Source organism: Bos grunniens, chromosome 6, assembly GCF_055505025.1.
Source record: "Bos grunniens cultivar Pamir isolate PY7600 chromosome 6, Bosgru_T2T1.0, whole genome shotgun sequence".
Classification (NCBI taxonomy): domain Eukaryota; kingdom Metazoa; phylum Chordata; class Mammalia; order Artiodactyla; family Bovidae; genus Bos; species Bos grunniens.
Window position 1 is genome coordinate 72,027,647 of NC_141170.1, and position 25,380 is coordinate 72,053,026.

Here is a 25,380-nt window from a genome sequence, read left to right on the forward strand (position 1 = left end):
GCATGATTATTCCCTTTTAAGTATTTTTTCCCTGGCTATCTTTAGATTTCCTCTTTTATCTTTGGTTTTCAAAAGAATGACTGTGATGTGGCTAAGTGTGGTTTTCTTTGTACTTGTTAGGAATTTGCTGAGCTTCTTAGATATATTAATTACTTTTCTACCAAATTTTGGAACTTCCCTGGTGGCTCAGATGATAAAGAGTCTGCCTGCAATGTGGGAGACACAGGTTCAATCTCTGGGTTTGGAAGATCTCCTGGAGAAGGAAATGGCAACCCATTCCAGTATTCTTGCCTGGAAAATCCCATGAATGAAAGAGCCTGGAGGGCTACAATCCATGGAGTCACAAAGAGTCAGACACAACTGAGCGACTCACACACACCAAATTTTGGAAATTTTCAGGTATTGTTTCCTCAAATATTTTTTTCTGAACCATTCCCTCTCTTTCTCAGACTCTTAATGGACTAAATATCGCTCACAGATCATCAAGGATCCCTGAGACTCTCTACATTAGTTTCATATTCAGACTTTTTTCTTTTTACATGTTTCATCTTCAGATTGGATAATTCTACTAATTTTCCTTCAATTTCACTGTCCTTTCCTTTTGAAGTCTCCAATCTGCTGTTAAATTCATTCACTGAACCTTTCATTTCTGATATGCCTTTCAGTTATAGAATTTCCATTTGGTTCTGTTTTATTGTATCTATTTCTCCACTGAGATCTCACACCTGCTGACTTACTGCATCCATCTTTTTTTTTAATAAGTCTCTGAACATTTTTATAATGGTACTTTTAAAGTCCTGATCTTCTAAGTACAATATTTGAATCATATCAAAGTGTATTTCATTGATTGCTGTTTGCCCCCTTGATCAGAGGTAACACATGTTGTTCACATGTCTGATGATTTTTATTGTATGTTGGACATTGTGGATGATATTTAAGAAGTCTGAATTATGTTATTGTCTTTAAAGAAGGTTGGTTTTGTTCTGCAAAGCAGCTAATTATTGTGAAATTTTTTCTTACCCTGGCTTGGTTTTATTTTTGTTAGGGTGGTTCTGTCTCATATTTATTCTTAGTCCCAGGATATGGCTTTTACTCTATTGCAGGGTTTGGCAAATGTTATCTATAAAAGCCAGGTAGTAATTAATTTAATTCTTGTGAGCAATGTATGGTCTCAGTTTCCTTTTCCTTCTTTCCCCCTTTCCTCTTCTTCCAGCTCCTGCTGCTTTTGAACAACACTTTTAAAAAATAACAATCATTCTTAGCTCAAGGGCCACACTAAAACATGCCACAAGCCAGATTTGGCCATAGTTTCTGGACCCCTATTTTTGGGCATGGTCCCCCAATCCTAGCATGTGGCCTTTATTAGTCCTTACCTGAACCCCTGCAGTGCTTATTGAAGACATTCCCTTTGGGATTGGTCAGACTTCAGTGTCTCACAGCACCGGACACCTGCTGGCTCATCACTGTCACTCTCCCCTAAGCCTCATGAAGCCTCACCTTGTGGATTTCCACCAAGCTCTCAGCTAAGGATCCAGAAGACACCTTTACGGTCCACCTCACCTTCTCATAGACACACTGACACATCACTAACTTCCAAGCTGACACCACTCAGGCAACTGCAGATGGCAGCAAGGGACTGAGTCAGGATCTCCAGGACTTTTATTTCAGTCCAGAAGCACCCACTTTGTAAAAGCAGATTGCAGACCTAACATCCTGTGCAGCAAGAATTAGTTACATGGGAGTGAATGAACTGATCGGATGAATTGTGATTATTTGTACTGGGATATTATTTCTTAGGGCTTCCCTTGTAACTCAGTCGCTAAAGAATCTGCCTGCAACATAGGAGACCCCAGTTCGATTCTTGGGTTGGGAAAATCCCCTGGAGAAGGAAATGGCAACCCACTGCAGTATTCTTGCCTAGAGAATCCCATGGACAGAGAAGCCTGGCAGGCTACAGTCCATGGGGTTGCAAGAGTCGGACATGACTTAGCAATTATTTCTTATTGTGAATTATTTTTAATGTTCTATTTTTATGGGCCTATTGCCTGGAGAATCCCAGGGATGGGGAAGCCTGTTGGGCTGTCGTCTATGGGGTTGCACAGAGTCGGACACGACTGAAGCGGCTTAGCAGCAGCAGCATGATGAAGCTCTTCCTCTTGATCAATGCCTAACCTTTATTTTAAATTGGGGATTAGAAAACTCTGGTCCATGGACTAAATCCAGCTCACCACAGGTCAAATCTAATCTATGTGCCATTGCTTACATGCTATCTGTGGCTTCTTTCAGGCTGCAATGGCAGATTTGAGCACAAAATTTGTGGTAGACCCATGGCCTGCAAAACTGAAAACATTTACTGTCCAGTTCTTTATAGAAAAAATTTGCTGATCCCATTTTAGACTATGCTTTTGCAAACTGAAATGAACCACTCTTTACAACATTGTCAAAGTAGGTGAGGCAAAATGCAGCAAAGGAATCGGCAGCAAAGACACACAGGGCAGGTGGATGGTTCCGGATGATGATGAGGTTTCACAGTGTCAGCAGCACCGGTGTCTGACATTCAGTAAGTAAAGGCCTGCAGTCAACCTCTCAGAAGACTTTGGGGTTGGGTGTAGGGACAGGCTGGTAAATATAACTTCAATGAGGAATATATATATGACACTAGATTCTCGCACACTGGTGAAGAGTATGAAGTCCTTTTTCATAGAACAGTGCTTGACCTACCTCAGATATTCTATGTGACCCAGAAGCTGAAGACCATAAGGAAGAGAAGAGTAGAGATAACCAGTAGGTACCCAGCTCTCTGATGGGGCCCTTCACCACCTCACCTCACTCAGTATAGCAAAAGTGAGGGGGACATTAGCATCCATCCCAGCTTCTCAGATGAGCTGATAGGCTCTAGGAGGATATGCTATTTGCCCAGTATCTCAGCTATGAAATGTAAGGGCTCATACTCAAAGCTATCAAGACTCCAAATCCATTCTCACAATTTCTACAGCATCATCTCTGGAAGGATAAGGAAATAAGGGAACAGGATTCAGGAGGGGGAGAAAAGTGGGAGAAGACACTTAACAATCTCTCAAGATGTACATTCAAGCACCTTATTTTTTCCAAAGGGGGAAGAAGTATCAAGACAAACCCTAGAATTGCCCTTTATACCTCAACTGTATATACCAATGTCCATATGAAGATAAAAATGTCCGAAAGATAAAAATAATGAGAACCCATAAAACAAACATAGTCCAGAAGTACAAAGAGGAACGCAGGGCCTTTGTATCTGTTGTTCCCTATTGCCTTGCCTTAGAGGCTCCTTTCAAGGTATTTATATTCCAAGGAATTTACATACCTCACTTCCTTCATGTTATTACTCATACACCAGGTTCCAAACACTGGTCTTCCTGAGCATCCAAATGAAAACTGCAAACAACCATCTCAGTCCTCACTCCATTCATCTAACATATTACATAGTTCATTTGTATATTGTATCCCCCACTTGAATGTAACCCCATGAGACTGAAGACTTGGCTTTGTCTGGTTTTCTGTTTTGTTTTTTCATTTTTGTTTTCACTGTTGTACTCCCAGTATCTAGAACGGTTCCTGGCACATGATAGAAATGCAAACATTTTATTTTGTAATAATTTTATTTATTAAGCTATTTGTGGTGCGCTGGGTCTCCATTGCTGCCCGAGGGCTTTGTCTAGTTGCCGGGAGCAGGGGCTAGGCTCTAGTTGTGGAAAACTCTTAACATTTTAAAATTTATCTCAAGGTCAAGCAAGTGCCCAGTGACCTGTGGCAGATGTTTCTAATTCTTTTCTTAAAATCCAGCCCCCTTCTCTATCATCAATAGAGTTGTGTCTGAGAGCAGCAGCAGCATACCAAACATAAATAAATAAAAGTAAAACCATTCTATTTCCCACCTTCTCTTGTGGATGATGCTGTGAGCCACAGTCCTGGCTGATGAAGTGAAGAGGGGTGTTACTCGGCAAAGCTTCCTGCAAAGCTCTTTACAAGGTAGAGGCATCAACAGGCATACACTGCTTAGCTTTTGCCTTCTTCCTGCCTGGCATGGACACGTGATGTGAGAGGCAGTGCAGCTGTCCTGGGCCATTAGGCAGCTAGGATGGATACAGTGGAAAGAGGGAAGGAGCCACTACGGGGACCACCTGGACCCCCTTCCTCTGGATATCTAATCCTAGGAGGGAGAATAGAGCCTCAAATTTCTGAGCCATTGCTTAGTCATGTTTTCTGTGACTTGAAGCTGAAGCATTCCGGTTAAAAACCACTAAGGTCAGAATTGTGCTTCCTGCTTTCCCCTCCTTCAAATCTAACTTTGCCGTGATCCATTTGCGGGAAAGTTAGGTGTGCTTGGCACCCCCTCAGCCAACAATATGGAGATTACAATTGCTGTTTAACAATGCAGTCAGTCGTGGCAAGACAAATAACACCAAGCACAAGACAGTGAAGAGCTGGCTGCTTTTCCTGTACAGACCTAGCAAAGGTTGGTTTCTCTCAAATTTTTCTAATCAGGAAAAAAATTCAGAGAGAGGAACAGACAGAATTAAATGTGAAGTCCTTCAGTTTACAGGCTAGGAATACAATACATAGATACAGTCATTGTTCCCTGATACAATTAGGATCATCCCCGGGATATAGTTTTAAAATGTCAATTGAATCCCTAGTGAGAATTAAAAGAAACAGGAACTCCCAAGATAGGTCCCCTCGGCATTAACTTTGAGAGAGCTCCCCTAGTGCTGTTGACTTGCATGCAGGTTGAGAACCACTGCTTCAGTGGTTTCAATCCTTTAAGAAGGATTGAGTTGTGTCCTCCCTAAATTCATTTGTTGAAAGTCTAACCCCAATTGTGACTATACTTGGAGACAGAGTCTTGTTCAGACACTAAGTCATGTCTGACACTTTGTGACCCCATGGACTATAGCCTGCCAGGCTCCTCTGTCCATGGGGATTCTCTAGGCAAGAATACTGGAGTGGGTTGCCATTTCCTTCTCCAGGGGATCTTCCTGACCCAAGGATTGAACCTGCATCTCCTGTGTCTCCTGCATTGGTAGGCGAGTTCTTTACCACTGAGCCACCAGGAAAGTTCAAGGAGCTAATTAAGGTTCAGTGAAACCACACAATGGGATCCTAACCTGATAGAACTTGAGCATTCCCCATCTCTTGCTCCCCTCTCTGCCCTGTGAGGACACAGCAAGAATGCAGCTGGTTGTCTGCAAGCCAGGAAGAGGCCTCACCAGAACCCAGTCGTGCTGGTAGCTTGATCTGTTTCAGCATCCAGAACTGTGAGAAAATCAGTTTCTGTTGTTGAAGCCCCCAGTCCATGGTGTTTTGCCACAGCAATCCCAGCTATTATAAAACAAACTTCTAACCAAAGGGAAGTAGAACCACCCTACTCCCAAGGCTCCCCGTGACTCTCCCATGGCTCTTTCTACAGTCTCTATCAGTCTCCAGAATTACCCTGCTCAGTCTCACCCTTGCACTTGTCTCCCTCCACTTGGAAACCAAGTTGCTAAATATTTACTATTTGATTTAGTGACAGGTGCTAAGAGAGAATATAAGGATACATAAATCAACAGTGTTTACCCCTCAAGCTATCTGGAAGCAATAGAAATGTAAAATAAATTTAAGAAGAATCATTTTCCCCACACTTAACCCTTTCAATGATTTCCCACGGTCTCAGGAGCATGTCTACCATCTTCAATATGACCTGCAAGGCATTGCTCTCTCTGGGTCTCTCGCTTCCTCATTACCATCCAGCCTTCCTTCAGTTTCTTACACACACCTGATGCTTTTCCTCCCAAGTCCTTCTATATTACCACTGCCTGGGCCATTCAAAAACTTGGATCTCCTCTTTGTCTGTTTCCTACTAACTCTGCAGGGTTAAACACAAAATCACTTCCTTGGCAAAGCCCTTCCTGCCCTTTAATGGAGTTAAAGCTTATTTAAATACTTGCCTGGCTCTGTGACCATTTTCTTCATAGCACCAATAACAAACTAAACGTGCTAAGTCACTTCAGTCATGTCCGGCTGTTTTGCAACCTTGTGGACTGCAGCCCTCCAGGCTCCTCTGTCCATGGGATTCTCCAGGCAAGAATACTGGAGTGGCTTCCCGTGCCCTTCTCCAGGGGATCTTCCTGACCCAGACCACGAAGCCCACGTTTCTTACATCTCTTGCACAGGCAAGCAGGTTCTTTATCAATTGTGCCACCTGGGGAGCACCCTAATAACAAACAGTGTGATTTAAACAGCTATTTATGGATTCGTTCAACAAGTGAAGTGAAGACTATGTTTATCTTATTGTCCTGTGCTCAGCACTCAGCACAGTATAGGCTCTCACCATATAACTTACTAAAAGAATAAGATCTAATGATACAAGAATCCTACTAATTACCAGATATGTAGAACAGTCATTAAAAGCTCAAGTGAAGAGCAGGACTGATAAGCTAAGCAATTGCACAGAGGAAACACCTGAACAGAGCCTGAAAGGAAAGAAGCCATTCTGACACCATTTCTTTTAGACCTATTCAGACAGCACTCCTCATTCAGTGAAAGTTAGTCACTTAGTCGTGTCCAACTTTATGACCCCATGACTATAGCCCACCAGACTCCTCTGTCCATGGAATTCTCCAGGCAAGAATACTGGAGTGGGTTGCCATTTCCTTCTCCAGGGGATCTTTCTGACCCAGGGATAGAACCCAGCTCTAAAAATACATCTCATAAAGAAAACAGACTCATTACCCCCATGCCATTTTGTTCTCTTCCTTCTTTGGAATCTGTATTATAAGACAATGGAAATACAGCCATACCATGCTCATTTGTATGACGAAATAGTCTTGAATTGCCTTTTAATCATTAAACTTGTGAATGCCCTAACAGTCTGAAACTCGAAGGCAGCAGTAATGTCTGTTACTCATTTATTCATTCATCAGGCATATAATGTATTCAGTGACTGAAGTTCCAGTCCTCGGGACTTCAAAGCAAGATAAGGCAGAGTCCCTGCTCTTAAGCAGTTCAGTTTATTGGGAAAACAAATCAATAGTTCCATATATTAACAATCTGATGTGACAAACGCTAGAATAAACACCCAATTTCTGGACATTCACACAAGTGGTCTATCATGCTCAGATCGGGGTATGTATGGAAGGCTTCCTGGAGATACCTGAGCCGAGTTAAAACTTTAGTTTATGGCCCAAGACAGGAGAGGACATTCCAGGCAAAAGCAGTAGCCTGGCTTTTCAGAAACCTCCATATGGTTCTGTGTAACTGGAGGTTACACATGGCTGTGTCCTCGTGAAGCCATGAGGCTAGAGAAGCAAACAGGCCCAGAACACCAAGGTCTTTTGCTAGTTTAAGTTTGTACTTTATCGTACAGGCAACAGAGAGGCATAGAGAGATTTTAATCAGAGACAAATCCATCCTGCGGCTTGGAAAGCTCGCCAAGTGGATGAAAGATGCTAAGGCCCTTTAAAGTTAATAAGATAAGAAATGAAGAAAGCAAGGCCCCAGGGCAGCAGAGGCATTAGCTGAGATGTTCAGGAATTAAAATGAACAAGATTTGGTGACTTGACAATAAATGCACCTTTTCTCTCCCTACTTGTCCTCTCCTTTCCCAACGTTCCATGCCCTGGTCGTATTCCTGGGTTCACCATCTCACCTTTACGTTATAGGTCAAAGGAAACGTCTGGGTCACTGCTGCACCCAGGCTTCATCCCCTACACACCCTAAACCAGCCCCTCTTTGTTTTAACTTCCTGTCACACAACTTTTTGACTACAGATGCACATCTTGAGTGTTAATTGAAAGCTTTTTCAAGGAGAAGCACCAAAGTTGAATAGCTGGTATTTCAAAAACAAAACAAAAATGCCACATACTTATTCTAGAAACCTTTTCCAGTTCCTAAGTGGTATTGCCCTTCAATCTTCCTCTGATCTATCAAATCCCAGGGACTGGAGGTATGTGAGAGATTCCAGAAGTTAATGTTCTCACACATGAGAAATTAGCCCATGTGGATACTTTAGAACCAAGATGCTCCAATTTAAAAGGTGATGGACCTCTACCAGAAATAGACACCAGGTATTCTCAACAGAACCACAACACTGGAATGGCTGCCATGTCACACAACTATTTGAAACTAAAATGTGGCAGTTGGAAGCAAGACAAGAACAAGTTTGACTCAGGTAAGATTTCTTAGAGCCCTACTTACAGGGGACTAGAACCTGCCAGGCCAACCAGGCAGGATGTGGGAAGGGGAGGGCGACTCTCCTGCTACTTTAAAGACTGGGGATTTGGAGGGGCCAAGTCACTGTGACTCCCGCCAACTGCACAACTGCTCTCCTTACCTGCTTGCTCTCTCATTTTTAGAGGCAAATGAAGATACTGCAACATAAGCAGTAAAAGATCAAACATCGGGATAATGGAGACCCTGGCAGTCAAAACTAGCTCATGAAGGAATCCTGGGCATTGCCTCAATCCTTTCTCGCAGATAAGAAATCAAGATCTGGACTGAGTCCTCCCTACAATGTCCTACCTGGGCCCACAACACACATTGTCATGGATAGGACCCTGGGGGTCAGAGACCCATACATAACCTCAGGAAAGCCCAATGATGGGATTGAGGCAGCCTCTGAAAACTGGCCTTCTGATACCAATTGAGAAATGTAGATCAGAACTGCAATGAGGTTATCACCTTCCACCTGTCAAAATGGCCATCATCAAAGTCAACAAATAAAAACTGCTGAAGAGGGTGTGGAGGAAACAGAGCCTTCCCACACTGTTGGTGGGAATGTAAACTGGTACAGCCACTATGGAAAACAGTATGGAGTTTCCTCAAAAAAATGAGTTACCGAAAGATCAGATCAGGCCTCCTTGGGAAATCTGGAGTGTCTTTCAACAGACTGCTTTGTTTTCGGGTTGAGAGGGTGGGGAGGGAAAGTCTTTTACGGTACTGTCAGGCCTCTGGTGCAGTAGCTCCGTGTTTCTCTCTGGTGAACAACTTACCCCACAATGAGCACCCTCACAGCTAGCACAAAGTGTTTTGCTGGAACTCGATAATTGCAAGTTCACTTGTTGGAACTAGACTCCTACTTAGTAGAAGCCCTAAAACTAACTTGCCTTTGGACTTGGCGTATTTCAGCCATAGCAAACCTCTCCACATCCTTAGCAAATTAACACCATCAAATTACCTTGATCTAATAAATACTTTTGAATTCCATAATCCCTCTTCCCAACATTTGGTTTGTATTTCTATTACTGCCCTTATGTTAGGGTTTATGACCTGTCTCCCCTATTAAATATCAAGTTCCTTTAGGGGAGGTACCTGTCACATTAGCCTCGATACCTCCAGAGCTTGTCATAATGTTTGGTGCATGGTAAGCAATTAGATACTTGCTGAATGAATTAAGCAGATTCTGAATGCTTCTTACCTGCTATTGGAGGAGGAGGGAGGAATGTAGTTTCTCATTCAACACCTAAAAACAGGAGAGCAGTAAGGCTAAAACTTAAAGGTAGGTTTTCTTCAGCTTGCTTTTAAAAATAAACTTGTAAAATGCTATTTGATAAAAAAAAAAAATTCACTGTTCTAGTAAGTAAAGAATACAACAGCATTTGAAGACTGTGTAAAAGATTGAGAAAAACACTAGGACCCCAAGCATTTAATGGGCAAAGGACATGAAGAAATAATTCACTGAAATTAAAAACACACGGCATAAAATAACCTTTCCATCCACACTAGACATTATTTACCTAGTAAAAAAAATACGTATTAAAACAGTGAAGTTTTAACAAATGGTAATTCAGAAATGATGATGTGAAGTAAAAAGGCACTTGTACACTCAGATATTAGGGGGATATAAACACAGCTACATGGAGAAAGAATTTCCAGTCACCGTCAAGGTATACATGTAAGACTCCATGTGTATACATACAAACATATATGCATGTACATAAACTAAATCTTTATGCTTTTCTAAAAATATGTATTCCAAGGAATGAGAATGTTCCTTAGAATTTATGCAGTATGACTTAGAAAGTCTACAAGTAATAAATGCTGGAGAGGATGTGGAGAAAAGGGAACCCTTTTACACTGTTGGTGGGAATGCAAACTAGTATAGCCACTATGGAGAAGAGTAGTGGGATTCCTTAAAAAACTGGAAATAGAACTGCCTTATGATCCAGCAATCCCACTGCTGGGCATATAAACTGAGGAAACCAGAAGGGAAAGAGACACGTGTACCCCAATGTTCATCGCAGCACTGTTTATAATAGCCAGGACATGGAAGCAATCTAGATGTCCGTCAGCAGATGAATGGATAAGAAAGCTGTGTTACATATACACAATGGAGTATTACTCAGCCATTAAAAAGAATACATTTGAATCAGTTCTAATGAGGTGGATGAAACTGGAGCCTGAGTGAAGTAAGCCAGAAAGAAAAACACCAATACAGTATACTAATGCATATATATGGAATTTAGAAAGATGGTAACAATAACCCTGTATATGAGACAGCAAAAGAGACACTGATGTATAGAACAGTCTTTTGGACTCTGTGGGAGAGGGAGAGGGTGAGATGATTTGGGAGAATGGCATTGAAGTATGTATAATATCATATATGAAATGAGTCGCCAGTCCAGGTTCAATGCACGATACTGGATGCTTGGGGCTGGTGCACTGGGACGACCCAGAGGGATGGTATGGGGAGGGAGGAGGGAGGAGGGTTCAGGATGGGGAACACGTGTATGCCTGTGGCGGCTTCATTTCGATATATCGCAGAACCAATACAATATGTAAAGTTTAAAAATAAAATAAAATTTAAAAAAATTAAAAAAAAAGAGAAGTTAGCATAATTCTATCACTTGCTAATGATCTTCAGCAAATAATTAATTTTTTGGACTTAGTTTCCTTATCAGTAAAATGATTTTAAAAAAAGAAAAAAATGATCAGACCTTAGAAGGTTGGTGTAAAAATTAAATGAGAATATAGAGTTTAGAACAGTGCCTGGCATACAGGGCGCTCAACAAATCTTAAATGCTAGGATTCCATATATTAGAAATCTGGAAACAGCCTAATGTTTAATAATAAAAGAATGTTTAAATAGATAGATAAATCAATACAATAGTATATCATATAATCATTAAAATGTTGCTCCTGAAATCATACAATCACTAAAATGTTGCTCTTAAAGAGTTTTACTAATGATGGAGAAATGCTTATATTAAGTGGAAAAGTATAATATAAAGATATATAGTATGATTTCAATTATGTAAAGTATTTATCAATATATAGAAAGTGATCTAGTAGAAAACATGCCAAAATATTAAAAGGATTACTTTGGCAGTAGAATCTGACCTGCTTGGTTGTTTTTCTTCTTCATACTTTTCTATCATGAAATATTTTTGGTAAGTAATAACTTTTAAAATCAGGAAAATACCATGGTTTTTATAAGCTTAAAATAAGGTTACAAATAGGTTAAGTTCAAAAATATATACTAACATCCAACTCTTCATGTGTAAATAGTGTGATATGGAATTATTGTGGCTTTCCAAAACTCAAATTATCTTTCAAATTTACGAATATGGAGCATTGTACTAATGCAAAGTAAATATTACAAGCAACATGGAGCAGCACCAAGTATTCCTTGGTTGAATCTGTTTATAAAAAGTGTATGAAATCTAGCACAAACAATGCATTCTCTGACTTACGACAGCCCACATTCTACTTAGGTTGGCCTCTCCCACTCCCAACCACAAGTTCTAGCAGACAGGTGTTTCTGATCCAGGATCCCTTGTAACCCTGAGCAAGGGCCTTGCAACCCTGAGCAAGGGCCTTGCTGGGCGTTCCTAGAGCCCTTCCTCCTCCCAGCCCCACTCCACACTCTGCAGCTTTTACCTTTTCTATTCATTAAACTGAAAAGTTCTCATTCCTTGTGCAGTTTTAAAAGGGAAGAACTTCTGCCTGGTTGTAAGAAGAAAGAAGATGTTCCCTTCATTCTGAAGAAAGTTTCCAAAACGCTTTTCAATTCTTTATGCAGTTTTTCCCCTTCCTCAACAGTTTCGGGCCTATGTTCCTCAATTCTTGACCTTTCAGGTTAACTTACCTGATAATTAGTCCAAAACGCTATGTTAATTTCAATCAAAGTATTTAACTTATACCACTGTCTACTAAATATATGAATATCTGTATATATAAAAATCATTCAAGACCTTCAAGTTTTAACAACTGCATTAAAGTATGCAAAATTTATAGGAGTTGTTGGGAAACTGTTAATATTCTCACTAAAGTATTTCTTTGGAGTAAGTCTCAAATGCTGATTGTTTAATCAGCATTTTCATCTAAACAGGACTGAGTTGGACATTACCAGTTACAGCCATAAAGCTGAAAAACCATTCTAGTTAATATGCCACCAAACATCCACTCACACTGCATTCACCAGATCATTTTGACTGAATTTTTAAAAGAATTTGTTTAAGCAGAAACTCCTCAGATATTACTTTGTTGCTCCACGTGACAATCTTCACAGTAAAAGTTACCTTTATCATATGCTATCATTTAAACAAACTTTACAAATTAATACAACACAATCTAAATGCACCATAAATTTATATTTGTTAATCTTGATATTAGAACATTTAAACATTTCAAACTACATAAAAATATGACAAACAATATAAAATAGAAAGAAATTTGTTGACAACTTGCTTTCAAAACATCACTATTTCTTATATTGCAATTAAGCAAGAAGACAGTTTACACAGCTCTCCAGAAAACATATAGTGTTCTTAGTGGAGTGTTATCAACAAAAATCAGCACAGTCCCACACAATAATGTCTGAGATTTATTATCTTTTCCACAGTACAAGTTTTTCACAAACCATAAATCCTTTGCAGTTATTAAGTCTGTAAACAAATGCCTGAATTCCCACATTCCCCCACCTCAGGATATGCTTGTGAATGTTTTAAGTCCGTCAATCAAGTTTTTTAACTCTTCTACTTGTGTAAGGAATTAAAAGCCTTCTCTCTTTAAATTATTTATATTTTATCATACAGCCTGCAATGCAGAAAATCACAGTGAAAGCCCTGGGATAAACAAAACAACATGATCTTTACAGCAGGACTTGACACTTACAATGTTAAATGCATTTAAAGAAGCGTCCCATAATAAAAGCACGGGTTTTCATTTCCAGAAATCAAGTCAATTAGAAATTCTAGGTTCTACTTAAAAACCCATTTTGATCTAAAAGTGAAAACAGTCCCCTATCCGTAGTCATTTTATAAACTCTATACAGTTTCACTTGCAGGGATTTTTTTCCAGTCTGGAAAACAGTAGTGCAATTAGTTTTACTCCTTTAAAGTTATTTCAGTCCAGGATGTAAATAGCTCTGTGGAAAGATAAGAAGATGCTCTGGTAAACAAGAAAATTTTTGCAAGCCCATGCTGGCTTACTAGTCCATTAAAGCTTGTAAGTCCATAGTGGCTTTCAACAAAATGTTGTATATACATCACTAATAACAAAGCAGAAATAAATAGGCAAAAACGACTGTAAACTGTCTCATCTCTTAATGATTTTTCAGTAATAACTGGCTTGAAAAATTGATTATATAGTCATTTAAATAAGCAGACAGTAGACAGTTGCCCTTAAGGACATTCCACTATGGCATCCAGTCTGGAAAGCCTCAACGGAGTTACATTCCTAAAATTAAAACAAAAAAAGGGGGAGTGAAGGATGGGAGATAAAAGTTTAAAGATGTCACTTGAATGGAATTACACCAAGTCAGCCAAGCCAGTTCACTTAGATTTCTTCTTAAAAAGGCTTTTAATTTTTGATGGCTTTTTGCTTTTCTCTCCATTATGGCAAAGGTCATGTGGGATGCTGCTTATCCTGGCAACACTCGGGGCTTCCTGCACTGGCTTGCTGTCGTTGCCCGTGGAGGAACACGACGTATGGCGAGGTTTAGGCACAGGGATGCCACTGGAGAGCTGGTTCATGCTACACGATTTTTCCAGGATGCCATTGTATACTTTGCTGGCAGGACTAAAGATCATGCTCTTCGTTTCTGTCAGACCCACGCAATCAGGAGAACCCCGCGAGATGTCTGCAGTTATCGGTGAATCTCCTCGCGATGAATCCTCTAGAGAGAGCTCATCTCTTGATATTTTTCGAGGAGACAACGTTTGGTATATCTCAAGGCTTGAAGGAGGAGACTGTTTCCTTCCAATGGAAGAATTTAAGGAGTCACATTCTGAAGCTGTGTCTGGCACTTCCCTGGATGAGAGAGAGGCAAAGGTAAAATTCTGTCAGTATGTTCTTAAGGTACCAGCAGATGTTCCAAGGAATCCTAACCAGAACAGCTTCCATAGTTTAAGCTATCGTTCTGTACACATTGCAACAAAATTAGAAAACTGCTACTCTAAATAATATACTAATCAAAACTGAATGTTTAATTTTTAACATAAACTATGATTGTTTCTATGAACAATCTAAAAAAACATCATAACTGAAGTTACAACTCCTTCAATTGTTAGAGAAATGAAAATGTTTAATTTTTACAGACTTTTATCATTTAGCTACTTCTGTGTTTTGTTTCCATACTGAAAACTTTTCTTACAAAATCATATATTTGACATATAGTTGAAAAGACAAATTACAGTCACTGCCTCTCCCTTTATTTTTTAGTCATTAAATTGACTGAATATAGCTTCCTAAGGAAGAAAGAAAAAAATATACTAAGCTAAAATATAACCTCTCCCAAGTTTAAAAAAGAAGGGGAGATCGGGGTAGGGAGTGGATGGCAGGTGAAAGGTAATGATACAGTGCTATTTAATAAATTCTCACTTTATTCCTCTGTGATTTCCCTCACCTTCTCCATAGTTGAAAGAGAAATAAAGAAGAGTAGGAAAATAAAGTTTACAACCCCAAAGCCAACATACAGTAAATGCTATCAGCTATTCCTTCCAAATATGCCTCAAACCTACCTCTTTCTGCCTGCCCTACTGCCACTATCCCTCTTCCTGCCCTACCTCAGGACTGCAGTAGCTTCCTGGCTTCCATTCTCGCTTTTCCCTTTCAGTCACTTCTCTGATCAGCCCTTAAAGTGGTTTTTAAAAACTCAACCAGAACACATCATTCCTTTACTCAAGAAACTTTCCAATGCTTCCTCACTTGCTTAGGCTAGAATCCAAAGTCCTTGCCAAAGTCCACTAAGACCAGGACGGTCAGGCCTTCGGCTGTCCCTCCGGCTGCACGCCGTACCATTTTCAGCCTCTGCCCTGTTCCTGCCACATGCCGACCTTGTGACCCCCTCAAGGCTGCTGCTCTTACTGTTCCCTCTGCCTCATCTTTCTCCCCTCTTCTCTGCATGGTTTACATCTCCCTGTCATTCACATCACTGCTCAAATGTTCTCTCCCAGAGATGTCTCCCCAATCACCCTATTCAGAGCAGCTTTCTCTCTCCTTTTACCTGTCTTTGTTTAGCTTCCCAGAACTTATCACTACCTAAAATATTTCATAGTAACTTGTTTACAGTCAGTTTCCTCAGAAGAAAAGAGACTGAATGAAGACAGGGAGTCTTACTAACTTGTTTTTTCCTGGAATAGGGACAAGCTAATGGGGATATTTAATAAATAAGGGAGGAAGGGAGGGAAGAATAGGGATCATGTTATATTCATTTTCGTATGTACCATCCAGGTGAGATGAACAGCACTCACTCTATGAAAGGAATGACTACGAAATGAAAAGTACAGTCAAGGTAGGGATTAGAGTAAAAAAGTAACTGGCAAAAGAAATAAGGTAAGAGAAGGAAAAGAACTGAAGACAGAAAGGCAGGAACACGTATGATCATCATCCACCAGCTGAAACTAGGCCAGGATCTTGTCTCACCTGTCTTGGCAGCTCAAGTTTTTAGCAAGTACACGACACACAGCAAGGACTAAATTCGTATTTGCAGAGTGAATGAAGTGAATCATCTCTCACCGTGGATGACCTATAATTACTATCATGACTCACGTATGGATGCATGTTTATGGCTTCTGACATGCATTTTAATATCATACTTTAGATATATATTAGACTGCTAAATGTATTTAGTCTTTCCATGAACTTTACACATACATGTATGTGCAGATTGTCTATTACACCACAAGCTCTCAGAAGGCAGAAAATCTCCTGGGAAAATAAGAGATTTAAATGATGCTTTCATTTTATATAGTTACATGTACTACATACTTTTTCAAATGCTTTTACAACTTGATAATGGATAGTGCTAACAGGGGGCAAGAGGCAGTTCAGACAGCAAGAAATGACTCAGAAATCAATCACCGGTAAGGACTTTTCTGCAAGGCTTCTTTCTGGAGTAGATGTCCATTAATCAAATAGTGTGTGTGTGTGTATATATATATATGTATATGTATATATGTATATATACATGTCACCGTTCCTAGAAGCTGTTCAGCTTCCAGAATCAGAAGCTGATTTAGTTAAAATTTTATGAATTTACTCTTTATTCTGTTATGTTCTTTGGCTGGTTTGTTTATGAAATTCTAAACTAGGTTAAAAATACTCCAAAATCTAGTTTCTAAAATCTAAACAATGTGTAAGCAGAATATCGGTCTAAGTTAGGAAACCTAGATTCCTGTCCTGGTCCGGCCATTAATCAGCTGTACAACCTAGGGCAAATCACTTAATCAGATCTCAATTTTCCTGACAAAGTAAGAGAATTTGATTAACTTCTAATATTTCTTCTAGTTCTCACATCCTAATTTCAAAACAATAATCTGAAGTGTTGCTTATTCTGTATAACTTAGTCAGATTTGGAATTTAGGTCCAGTGCATCTTAAAATCTCCCATTTTTTTCTACAACATATATTCTTTGGAATGTTGAACTTAATTGTATATACCATTTATGTCATTTTTCCTACCTTTTTCCCCCCATATTGACATGTAGTTGAATTTATGTAAGTTTAATGCATGTATAACAAGACTTAAAGTAAGGTTTAAATGAGTGTGTACATGTAATAATGTGTAGAACATAAAAAGATCAGTAAATAGTAAATGCTTTATTTATTACCATTTTGTAAGGATTCTGGTGGTTCAACACTTTAAAGACTAAGAGAAGAGGACGTTTTCTGAATCTAAATTCTTCTCGTATTTATCAGTGAGCTCTGAATTTCTGACAGTGCTCTTTGAAACAAGGACTGAACATTTTCATCCCTGCAAAAATTCTAGACAAGAATTTTAATTCTAGAGTTTTCCTACCAATTTCTGTAAGCCACACAGAATTAGTTTTGTCAGTAAAGCCATCTTACTGGTGACTACCATTACACTGCAAAGGCTAGACAAAAAAAGCTAACTATAAAGTGTTAACCAAGCAAAGCTGCATCAAATGCTCAGTAGCAATGAGGATACAAAACTTGTTCTATCTCCTTAGGAATATGCCATACTGATCACCTGCTAATCATACATTTTACTTCTGCTAGTAAGTAAAATAATGATATGTTACAGAAAAAAAAAAAATCATGAGAGAGCCTCCGGGGCTCATGGAAAATGTCCAGACCATTCTCTCTGGCTTTGTTTCTCTTAGGAGGGCAGTAAGAAGTCAGGCCACATAGCTATTAAGTAGCAGGATCAGAAACTATTAACAGTTTTCCTGTCACTTATTCCTCCTCCAAAAAAGGAATACGGTTTAAAAAGAGAGATCCCCAACAACATGAGGTCTCATTGGACTAGAACATACTGCTACTATATCCATTTTATAGAAAAAGAAACTGTTGTGAATATAAGTTCCTCCTTTAAGTTCCTACACCTTTAGCATCTGATACTGCATGCTTACTAGCAAGTACTAGCATGCAACAGAACAAATCATTAAGTGACAACAAATATTTTAAAACCTGAGGCATTCATATTTAATGTTTCTTTGTGCTCAAGCATACTGAGGTTCATGCCTTTACAGTTTACATATAAAACTGTTCATTCAGTTCAGTTCAGTTTAGTCGCTCAGTCGTGTCCAACTCTTTGCGACCCCATGAATTGCAGCACGCCAGGCCTCCCTGTCCATCACCGACTCCCGGAGTTCACTCAAACTCACGTCCATCGAGTCGGTGATGCCATCCAGCCATCTCATCCTCTGTCGCCCCTTTCTCCTCCTGCCCCCAATCCCTCCCAGCATCAGAGTCTTTTTCAATGAGTCAACTCTTCATTAGACAAGTTGATATTCTGAGACTTGAGTCAATTGTGTTCAATGGCCTCTAATAGTTATATCCCAAAATATCCTAGGTCTGCAGTGGGCAGATTTCTAAGATGGTTCCCCAATTCCCAGCCCTGGTACACACACATCTTCTCCCAGTTAGTTATTAATCAACACTACCATAGGTGCTGCTATGAAGGGATCTTGCAGGTACAATTAAGGACCAAATCTGTTCATCTTTAGAGAGATTATTATTCAGGTAAGCCTTTTAAATTTGGGTCTAGAGATCAGAGATAAAGGAAGGCAGAGATTCCAAGCAAAGGAGGCACAGAGGCCACACGTGGATGGCAAGGAATAGCGGGTAGCCTCTGGAAACTGAGAGGAGCCCCAGCTGAAAGCAGACACAGAAACCGGCACCTGAGTCCTAGCTCCACAAGGAACTGAACTCTGCCACAACCAAGTGAACTTCGATGAGGCCCCGCAAGCTCCAGGTGAGAACAAAGCCCAGCCAACACTTTGATTTTCACCTCGTGAGACCCTCAGCAGAAAACCTAGCCACACCAAGCTTGGACTTTTGCATGCAGAACTGACAGCTAATAAATGGGGTGTTGTTAGAAGCCCTGTGGTAACGTGTTATGCAGCAACAGAAAATCAATACCACACACCACTCCTTCCCACCCACCTCCTCCCACCCACCCAGCCAGACACAGACTGTACTTCATTCATTGCCAGTACCATTGCTTTTCTGCAGAGAAGTAGATGGCCTCCTCCTCCTCTTCATTCCGATACAGAGCAGGGCAACTTGACACTGAGAGGATATCTGGATCAGGGGAAGGCAACGAGTGCTGCGTGTGCGGCAGATGGTGGGGGTGCCGTGGGTGTGACGGATGCGGAGTGTGTGCAGGAAGCTGAGCTCGCTGAGACTGGGGGGAGGACTGCATGATGCTGCGGCGGGAGCGACACAAGCTGCTGCTTCTGGCCAGTGATGCAGCAGGTTTAGCCATGGTCCCTGAAAACCAAGCAGAAATAAATGGCAATGCTCATAAAGCCCACTGCTCCTTGCCCGCATGCTACACAGACACACTGACGAGAGCTGGTGGCACTGCCACCAGCGAATCTACCATTACTGCAGGAAGTGACTGTACCCGTGTTACCATCCTCTCTCACCTATGATTCTCAGGAAAGCTAAGAAGTGAAAACATGTAACAAAAATAAAAACAGGTCTGAAAAATAAACAGACGTGAACATAAACACTTGAGGTTTTAATATAATAATTGGCATTACTAACCTAAAAGCTTAAATATTTACCTATGATAACAAATCCTTATATTTAAAAATCTACATAGCATAAAGACAGCACAACTTGTTTGAATACTGAGACATTTTAAATCAAGAATCATTAAATACTGTATATACAGTCTCACTACTTTTTAGACAAAGGTTAGATAAAAACTTGTTTCTTAAACACTGACTACTGTGGAACTAACCAGAAGTCTTAGATTACCTTCTACCTGCTCCTAGTCTCAGTCTAGACCTATGCTGATTGTAGACAAACTTCCCCTACATGCTTAAATCTTCACTGAATGGGCACCTCATTTCTTTGCCTTAATGGAAACAGAGTTCTCCTAAGAACACTGCTCAAGCTGAAGCTATTCCTTCTTACACAACTCCTATCTGTGGCATCAGCACATCACACTGATGGCCTTCTCATTCCCCAATACTGTCTGTAAACTCTCACTCCTTGTATAAAGACGTGTTTCTTTTCTGCTCACACTATTCAGCTCACACATGAATTTCTCACTTCCACCTCACTAGGCACTTGCTGTTCAGTCATTCTCTTTCCAGTTCATCCAACCTCTCATCAACTTGAGCCATCTCATCCGTAAGACCATCACCTCAACCAATCATGCTTCTCATCTCTTCTCACCAGACATTCACCTCTATTCTACTCCACCACCCACTCTCATGCCTTGGTCTTACCATTATTCAAAACTCCCATTTTTTGAAATAGTAAGTCTAAGATACCAAATAATCTAGACTCTGACCACATTTCTACCTTTCAAGCTCACACGTCCTGTTCCTTCCACTACCTGTCCCATTCTTGACCCTCAGCTCCATGACCCTATTCTACTGATTGTCCCTTCTGCTGCCTTTATTTTCATCCTCTCCCTTCCATTTCCCATCAGCACTTAAAAAAGTTGAAAAAACAAACCCAAGAAACAGATAAACCACAACAGCGACAACAAAGCCTCCTCTACGTGTCCTGGTTTCAGCGGACACGCTATTCCTTCTCATGTAAAGGATCAGTGTTGCTTTCTCCTCTACTTTATCTTCACTCACTCAGGGAAAAAATGGTAAAGTGCTCCCATATGATTTCGCTACAACTACTGTTAACAAAGTTGTGATAAACGTCCTCACTGCTAAGTTCAGTGAGTATCTCCACCCTTTCTTACCACCGAATCAGCACGTGATCTTATTAGTTTGTCCTTTCCTCGACTTCTCCAACCAACTTCTCACCTCTTCCTTTACTCACTGCTTCAAAGTTCTATTCTAGGCCTCGTTCTATTCTTGTTCCACTTTTTCTTCTCAACAAATTTCATCCACTCCCATTACTTCAAACTATCCTTTGCAGTCAACAGAAGTCCAAATCTGTGACTCCAGCTTTCATCTTTTTTCTAAACTTCGGAACTTCACATTCACCTGCTTACTGGACATTTAAGTATTCCACAGATGTCCATACTGAATTCAACATTTTCATCCCAAACACACTCCTCCTTCTCTGTTCTTTACCTTGGTTTAAAAAAAAAAAAAAAAAAAAAGCTATCACACCTCACCTAGTTACATGAATTGGACAAACCAGATATTCTTGATACTCCTCTTCCTTCATCATAATCTACATCTAGTTAATCATAAAGGGTTTCTAATTCTACCTCCTCAATATCTCTCACATCTGTCCACTCCCCCCTCCACCACCACTGCATTATGCTGAACTACTGTACCAGACTAATAACTGATCTTTCTCCTCCAACTTACTCTCCATGCAGCGGCCTGCACAATCTCTTTATGATGGAAAAGGAATATGACATTTTATTGCCTAGAACACTTGATTCCCATTAATTCTAGGATTAGGATAAAGCCAAACACCTTAACATGGCTTAGAATGCCCTATTTATCTAGCCCCTAACTTGGAACTGGTGTCCCTCTTTTCTGTTATAGGAATACTAGGAAAAGATATTCATCTCACACTTCCATTCCTCAACTCATCTCTCCCTTGACCTCTGATTTCAGGTTTTTGCTTAAAAAGCAGCTCCTCCAGGAACTTTCCTAGCCCCTCCAAATTTAAGGTCAGCATTTCCCCCCTTGTTCTCACATGGCAATACCACAGAGTATTTTCACATCATAAAACTTTTCACATTGAATGGCTCTTGTTGGTCTTCCACTAGACTGCATGTTTCATGAAGGAATTAACTGTGTAAAATGTTCAGCACTGCATCACAACAACTAGCACAGAGCCAGGCAAAAAAGCAGATGTACAATAAGTATTTACTGAGTGAATCAGTAAGCTGAATTCAGTGAGTGAATCAATGAACAACTCAAATAGAAACAGCCAATGAAATATCTTGATGGAGTAAAAAAAAGATGAAATTGAAAGGAATATTTTCATAATATTTGACTACCTCCATAATGGACTACCTCCATAGAAAGCTTTTTTGAAGCACAAATTATACAATATGAAAATACTAATTTAGTAGGCCAACAGTTAGAATTGTACTTACTTATGATTCATATATTACAGAACTAGAAGATTTCCAATATCGGAATCTTCCAAAGTCCAATATCACTTCACCAAAGAAGAAATAACATCCTACAAATACTAAAAGAATGTATCCAGGCTGACACAGATAATTAAGTTCTACAACTCTTAGCATATGATGCAGCCATTCTCATCAGCCACTGCTTATTTGGTATATACAGTAAAATGTAGCCACATTCAGCCATGACTAGAAGTGATGAGAAAGACTAGGAAGAATTAGGGTTCCCTGCTTGCAAAAAATGAGTATTACAAATATGGAAAGATGTGTCTCTAAGAAGGTTTAAGAAAAAAATTAAATATATTACATGAGGAAAATTCTAAGTAATCCAATAAAAAATATAACACAAAGATAAGAACCAGTACATGGGTCACATATGGAATTGTTTACAACTCTACAATTCTCTTGAAAAATTTTCTTGTCACATATGTTGCCATCTCTTTCACTTAAAGAAATGTACAAATCCTTCCATTAGAGGTATATACACTTATAGAGTTGAGGGTCCTTCTTCCTTGTGGCTTAATGAGGTCTACAGAAGGCTGCACTCAGTTATAACACCATAAAACTCAAGTAGAATTAAAAAGCAGTTCGTTTTGACCTTGGATAACAAACTCTTCTATACATAGGTGAATATGTTTAATATCTCCAGGCAATTATTAATTCTCAATGAAAGTCTACAGTTATCTCATCCTGTGATTTATCAGAGTAGTGAAACACTGAAGTTTACTATACAGAAATTTATTTCTGAGATAATTTTTCATTCTAGTATCAGTAATTACATACAGAAGCAAAGCGGTTTAATATGACGCTATTTTGCACACTGTACTTCCTTATGACAAAGAAGGGAAAATTCTGTTTTGAATAAGGGGGTCCCCCTACCACCAACAACCAAAAATAATAAGTAATATATGGACTTCTGGTTCTAGCAGTATGGCAGTCAAAGATAACCTGACCACCATTCCCAACCCCTCAGCCCCTAACCACACATTTTAAATATCCTCAAATACTTCATTATGTGGAATAAAATAAAACAATAGTTTTAAGTGCATACCTGACTGTGAAAGGAAGAAGAGAAAATTCTCAGATGCCAAACAAAGACTAAAGCCAGAGCTAACAGGCCTGTGAGTGATGCGGGAACTGCTGTGGGAGGGGCTCAGTTTCAGTAATTTAAGGCTTTGGGTTTTAATTTGGGGCTATAAATGACAGCTAGAGCCCACATAAGGGGAGGAAAAGGAATCAAGAGTGAGTGTTCTGGATAAAAGCTTAGTCCTGGAAGGGCCACCACCCTCCTCAGTGGGAGGGTGTATTGCAAAAAAAATCTGACCAACGAACAAAGGAACTTCCTTCAATGCAAGTTGTGTCGATAGAGGAATCTAAAAAGGTTCTTGTGGAAACATCAGTACTCTGGGTGTTCAATACTCAAACTCAGTACAAGCTAACTCATACTACCTTGGAGATCAAGTTTTTACTAGCACAAAAGTCTGTGAAACTCAAATTCAAGAAGTTAACAAAAAAAAAGGATGGTTCTGAGTAGGTGAAGCCCTTGAAACTAGTGCCAGAGCAAAACAAATCATATTGAGGAGCTCTTCACAAAGTGTTTCCCAGGAGGAAGGAAAAAAAGCAAATCCCTTTAAGATAGTTCTTACTCCTACTCCTCACAAATGTTTCCCAGGAGGAAGAAAAAAAAAAAGCAAATCCCTTTAAGATAGTTCAGTACAACACTTCAGGAGAAGCCATCTGCTATGCAAACTCAAGAAACAGGTGCAATAATTCATCAAGATCACCAAGTAATACAATTATCAAATAAAACTAAAAAATAAGATGTTTAAGATCATTAAATTATAAAATAAAAACTGAAAATATGAGAAAAGGAAAAGCATTAAAAAACAAGTCGATTTTATGAAGAATCAAGGAGAACAGAAATGAAAAGTCACTGAAATTGAAAATTCAAGCAACAGGTTAAACAAAATTAGAGCTGCAAAAAGAATAAGTAATCTAGAAGACAAATCTAAGGAAATTTCTCTGAATGCAGCACAATTAGATAAGAAGAAAGGTTAAGAGATATGGAATATAAAATAAAATCCAACATGTAACTAGAGGCTAATATTAGTCTTATATTTCTATATAGCTAATATTACAGTAGGAGTAAACAGAAGAAAAATAATATTCAAAGAGAAAATTACTAATAATTTTCCATAATTAAAGAGAGATACACATCTTCAGATTCAAAAGCATACCAAGTATCTGGGGAAAATTCTATACCTAATTATATTACAATAGAACTATATTATAAAAGAAAATGAAAACATTCTCTAGGCAATGAGAGAAAATAAGAGATTAACTAAAAAGAAATGAGAACAATCTACCTTACTAGAACTTCTCAACAGCAACAATAAGGGGCCAGAAAATGCTCTCAAAATATTATGGGAGAAACAATTATTAATTTAGAATTTGATATCCTATTAAATAACTATTCTAAAGTGAGAGTGAAAAAAAAAAAGACATTTTCAGGCTAAGAAAAAATTTACCATCCCAGTCACTCCCTGAAAGAACTTTTATCAACAAATATATTTTTAAGGAAGAAGAAAAAAGGAAAGAATGAAGAAAATACAATGAACAGAGAAACACATAAATATTTCTCAACAATGATGGAATAAAACAATAAAAAATGATTTTTGAAGGGTATTCAAAAGAAAATACTAGACAACATTAATATATAAGATGGGGAGGGGAGTGTCTAAAATTAAAGGATCTGAAGAACCTTAGGAGAATGATAGACAAGCTGAGAAGAGGTGTAGAAAATAGACAAAATAATATGCCAGAGATAAATCCAAATGGATCAACAAGCAGATTAAAGGTAATTAGATTAAGTTGACCACAGCTGGCAACAGAAATCCTCAAAGAGAATGCAATGAAGTAACAGTTACTGCTATTTCTTATACAGACATATTCTAGAGTCTGATGATGGAAAAAACTTTAAGAAAGAGAAAAGATTATGTTGGTAAATATTAATGAAAAGAAAGCTGCTTTAGCTATTTTAATATCAAATAATACAAACTTGAAGGCAAAAAGTACTGTTAGCTAGCTGTACAGCAGTCTCTGCATAATCATAAAAGAACAGTTGATCTTCTAGAAAGATATAGTGAACTTGTATTTACCACATAACTTGGTTCAAACTATATAAAACAGAAATGAGCAGAATCACAAGAATAAACTGATAAATATGAGTGTTCTTAACACATCTTTCTGTAACTGATAGAAAAGTAGACAAAAATATAGGTATATAGAAGATTTTTCATAACTAATACATGATTTAACTAACAATGTAGTGCCCTATAACTAACAACTAGGAAAACAGTTTTCAGATATGTGTGCAAAATTTTA

The 25,380-nt window shown here is 39.1% G+C and overlaps 1 protein-coding gene and 1 long non-coding RNA gene across 5 annotated transcripts in view; one reads left to right on the forward strand and one right to left on the reverse strand.

The window, feature by feature from the left end:
- The first annotated feature begins 20 nt into the window (after positions 1–20).
- Positions 21–17,067, forward strand: LOC147370859 (uncharacterized). Its single transcript, XR_015166212.1, has 3 exons — positions 21–399; positions 7,955–8,188; positions 8,373–17,067. It is a non-coding gene; the product is annotated as an uncharacterized LOC147370859 (long non-coding RNA).
- The window catches only part of STIM2 (stromal interaction molecule 2), a 181,696-nt gene continuing 168,905 nt past the window's right edge, over positions 12,590–25,380 (reverse strand). For all 4 annotated transcript variants that reach the window (XM_086407756.1, XM_086407755.1, XM_086407758.1 and 1 more), the window contains 2 exons: positions 18,920–19,193; positions 12,590–14,268 (listed from right to left, as the gene is read on the reverse strand). In XM_086407756.1, the coding sequence (XP_086263882.1) occupies positions 13,791–14,268; positions 18,920–19,193 (752 nt within the window). In that variant the 3' untranslated portion in view covers positions 12,590–13,790. The remainder of the gene's footprint in view (positions 14,269–18,919; positions 19,194–25,380) is intronic.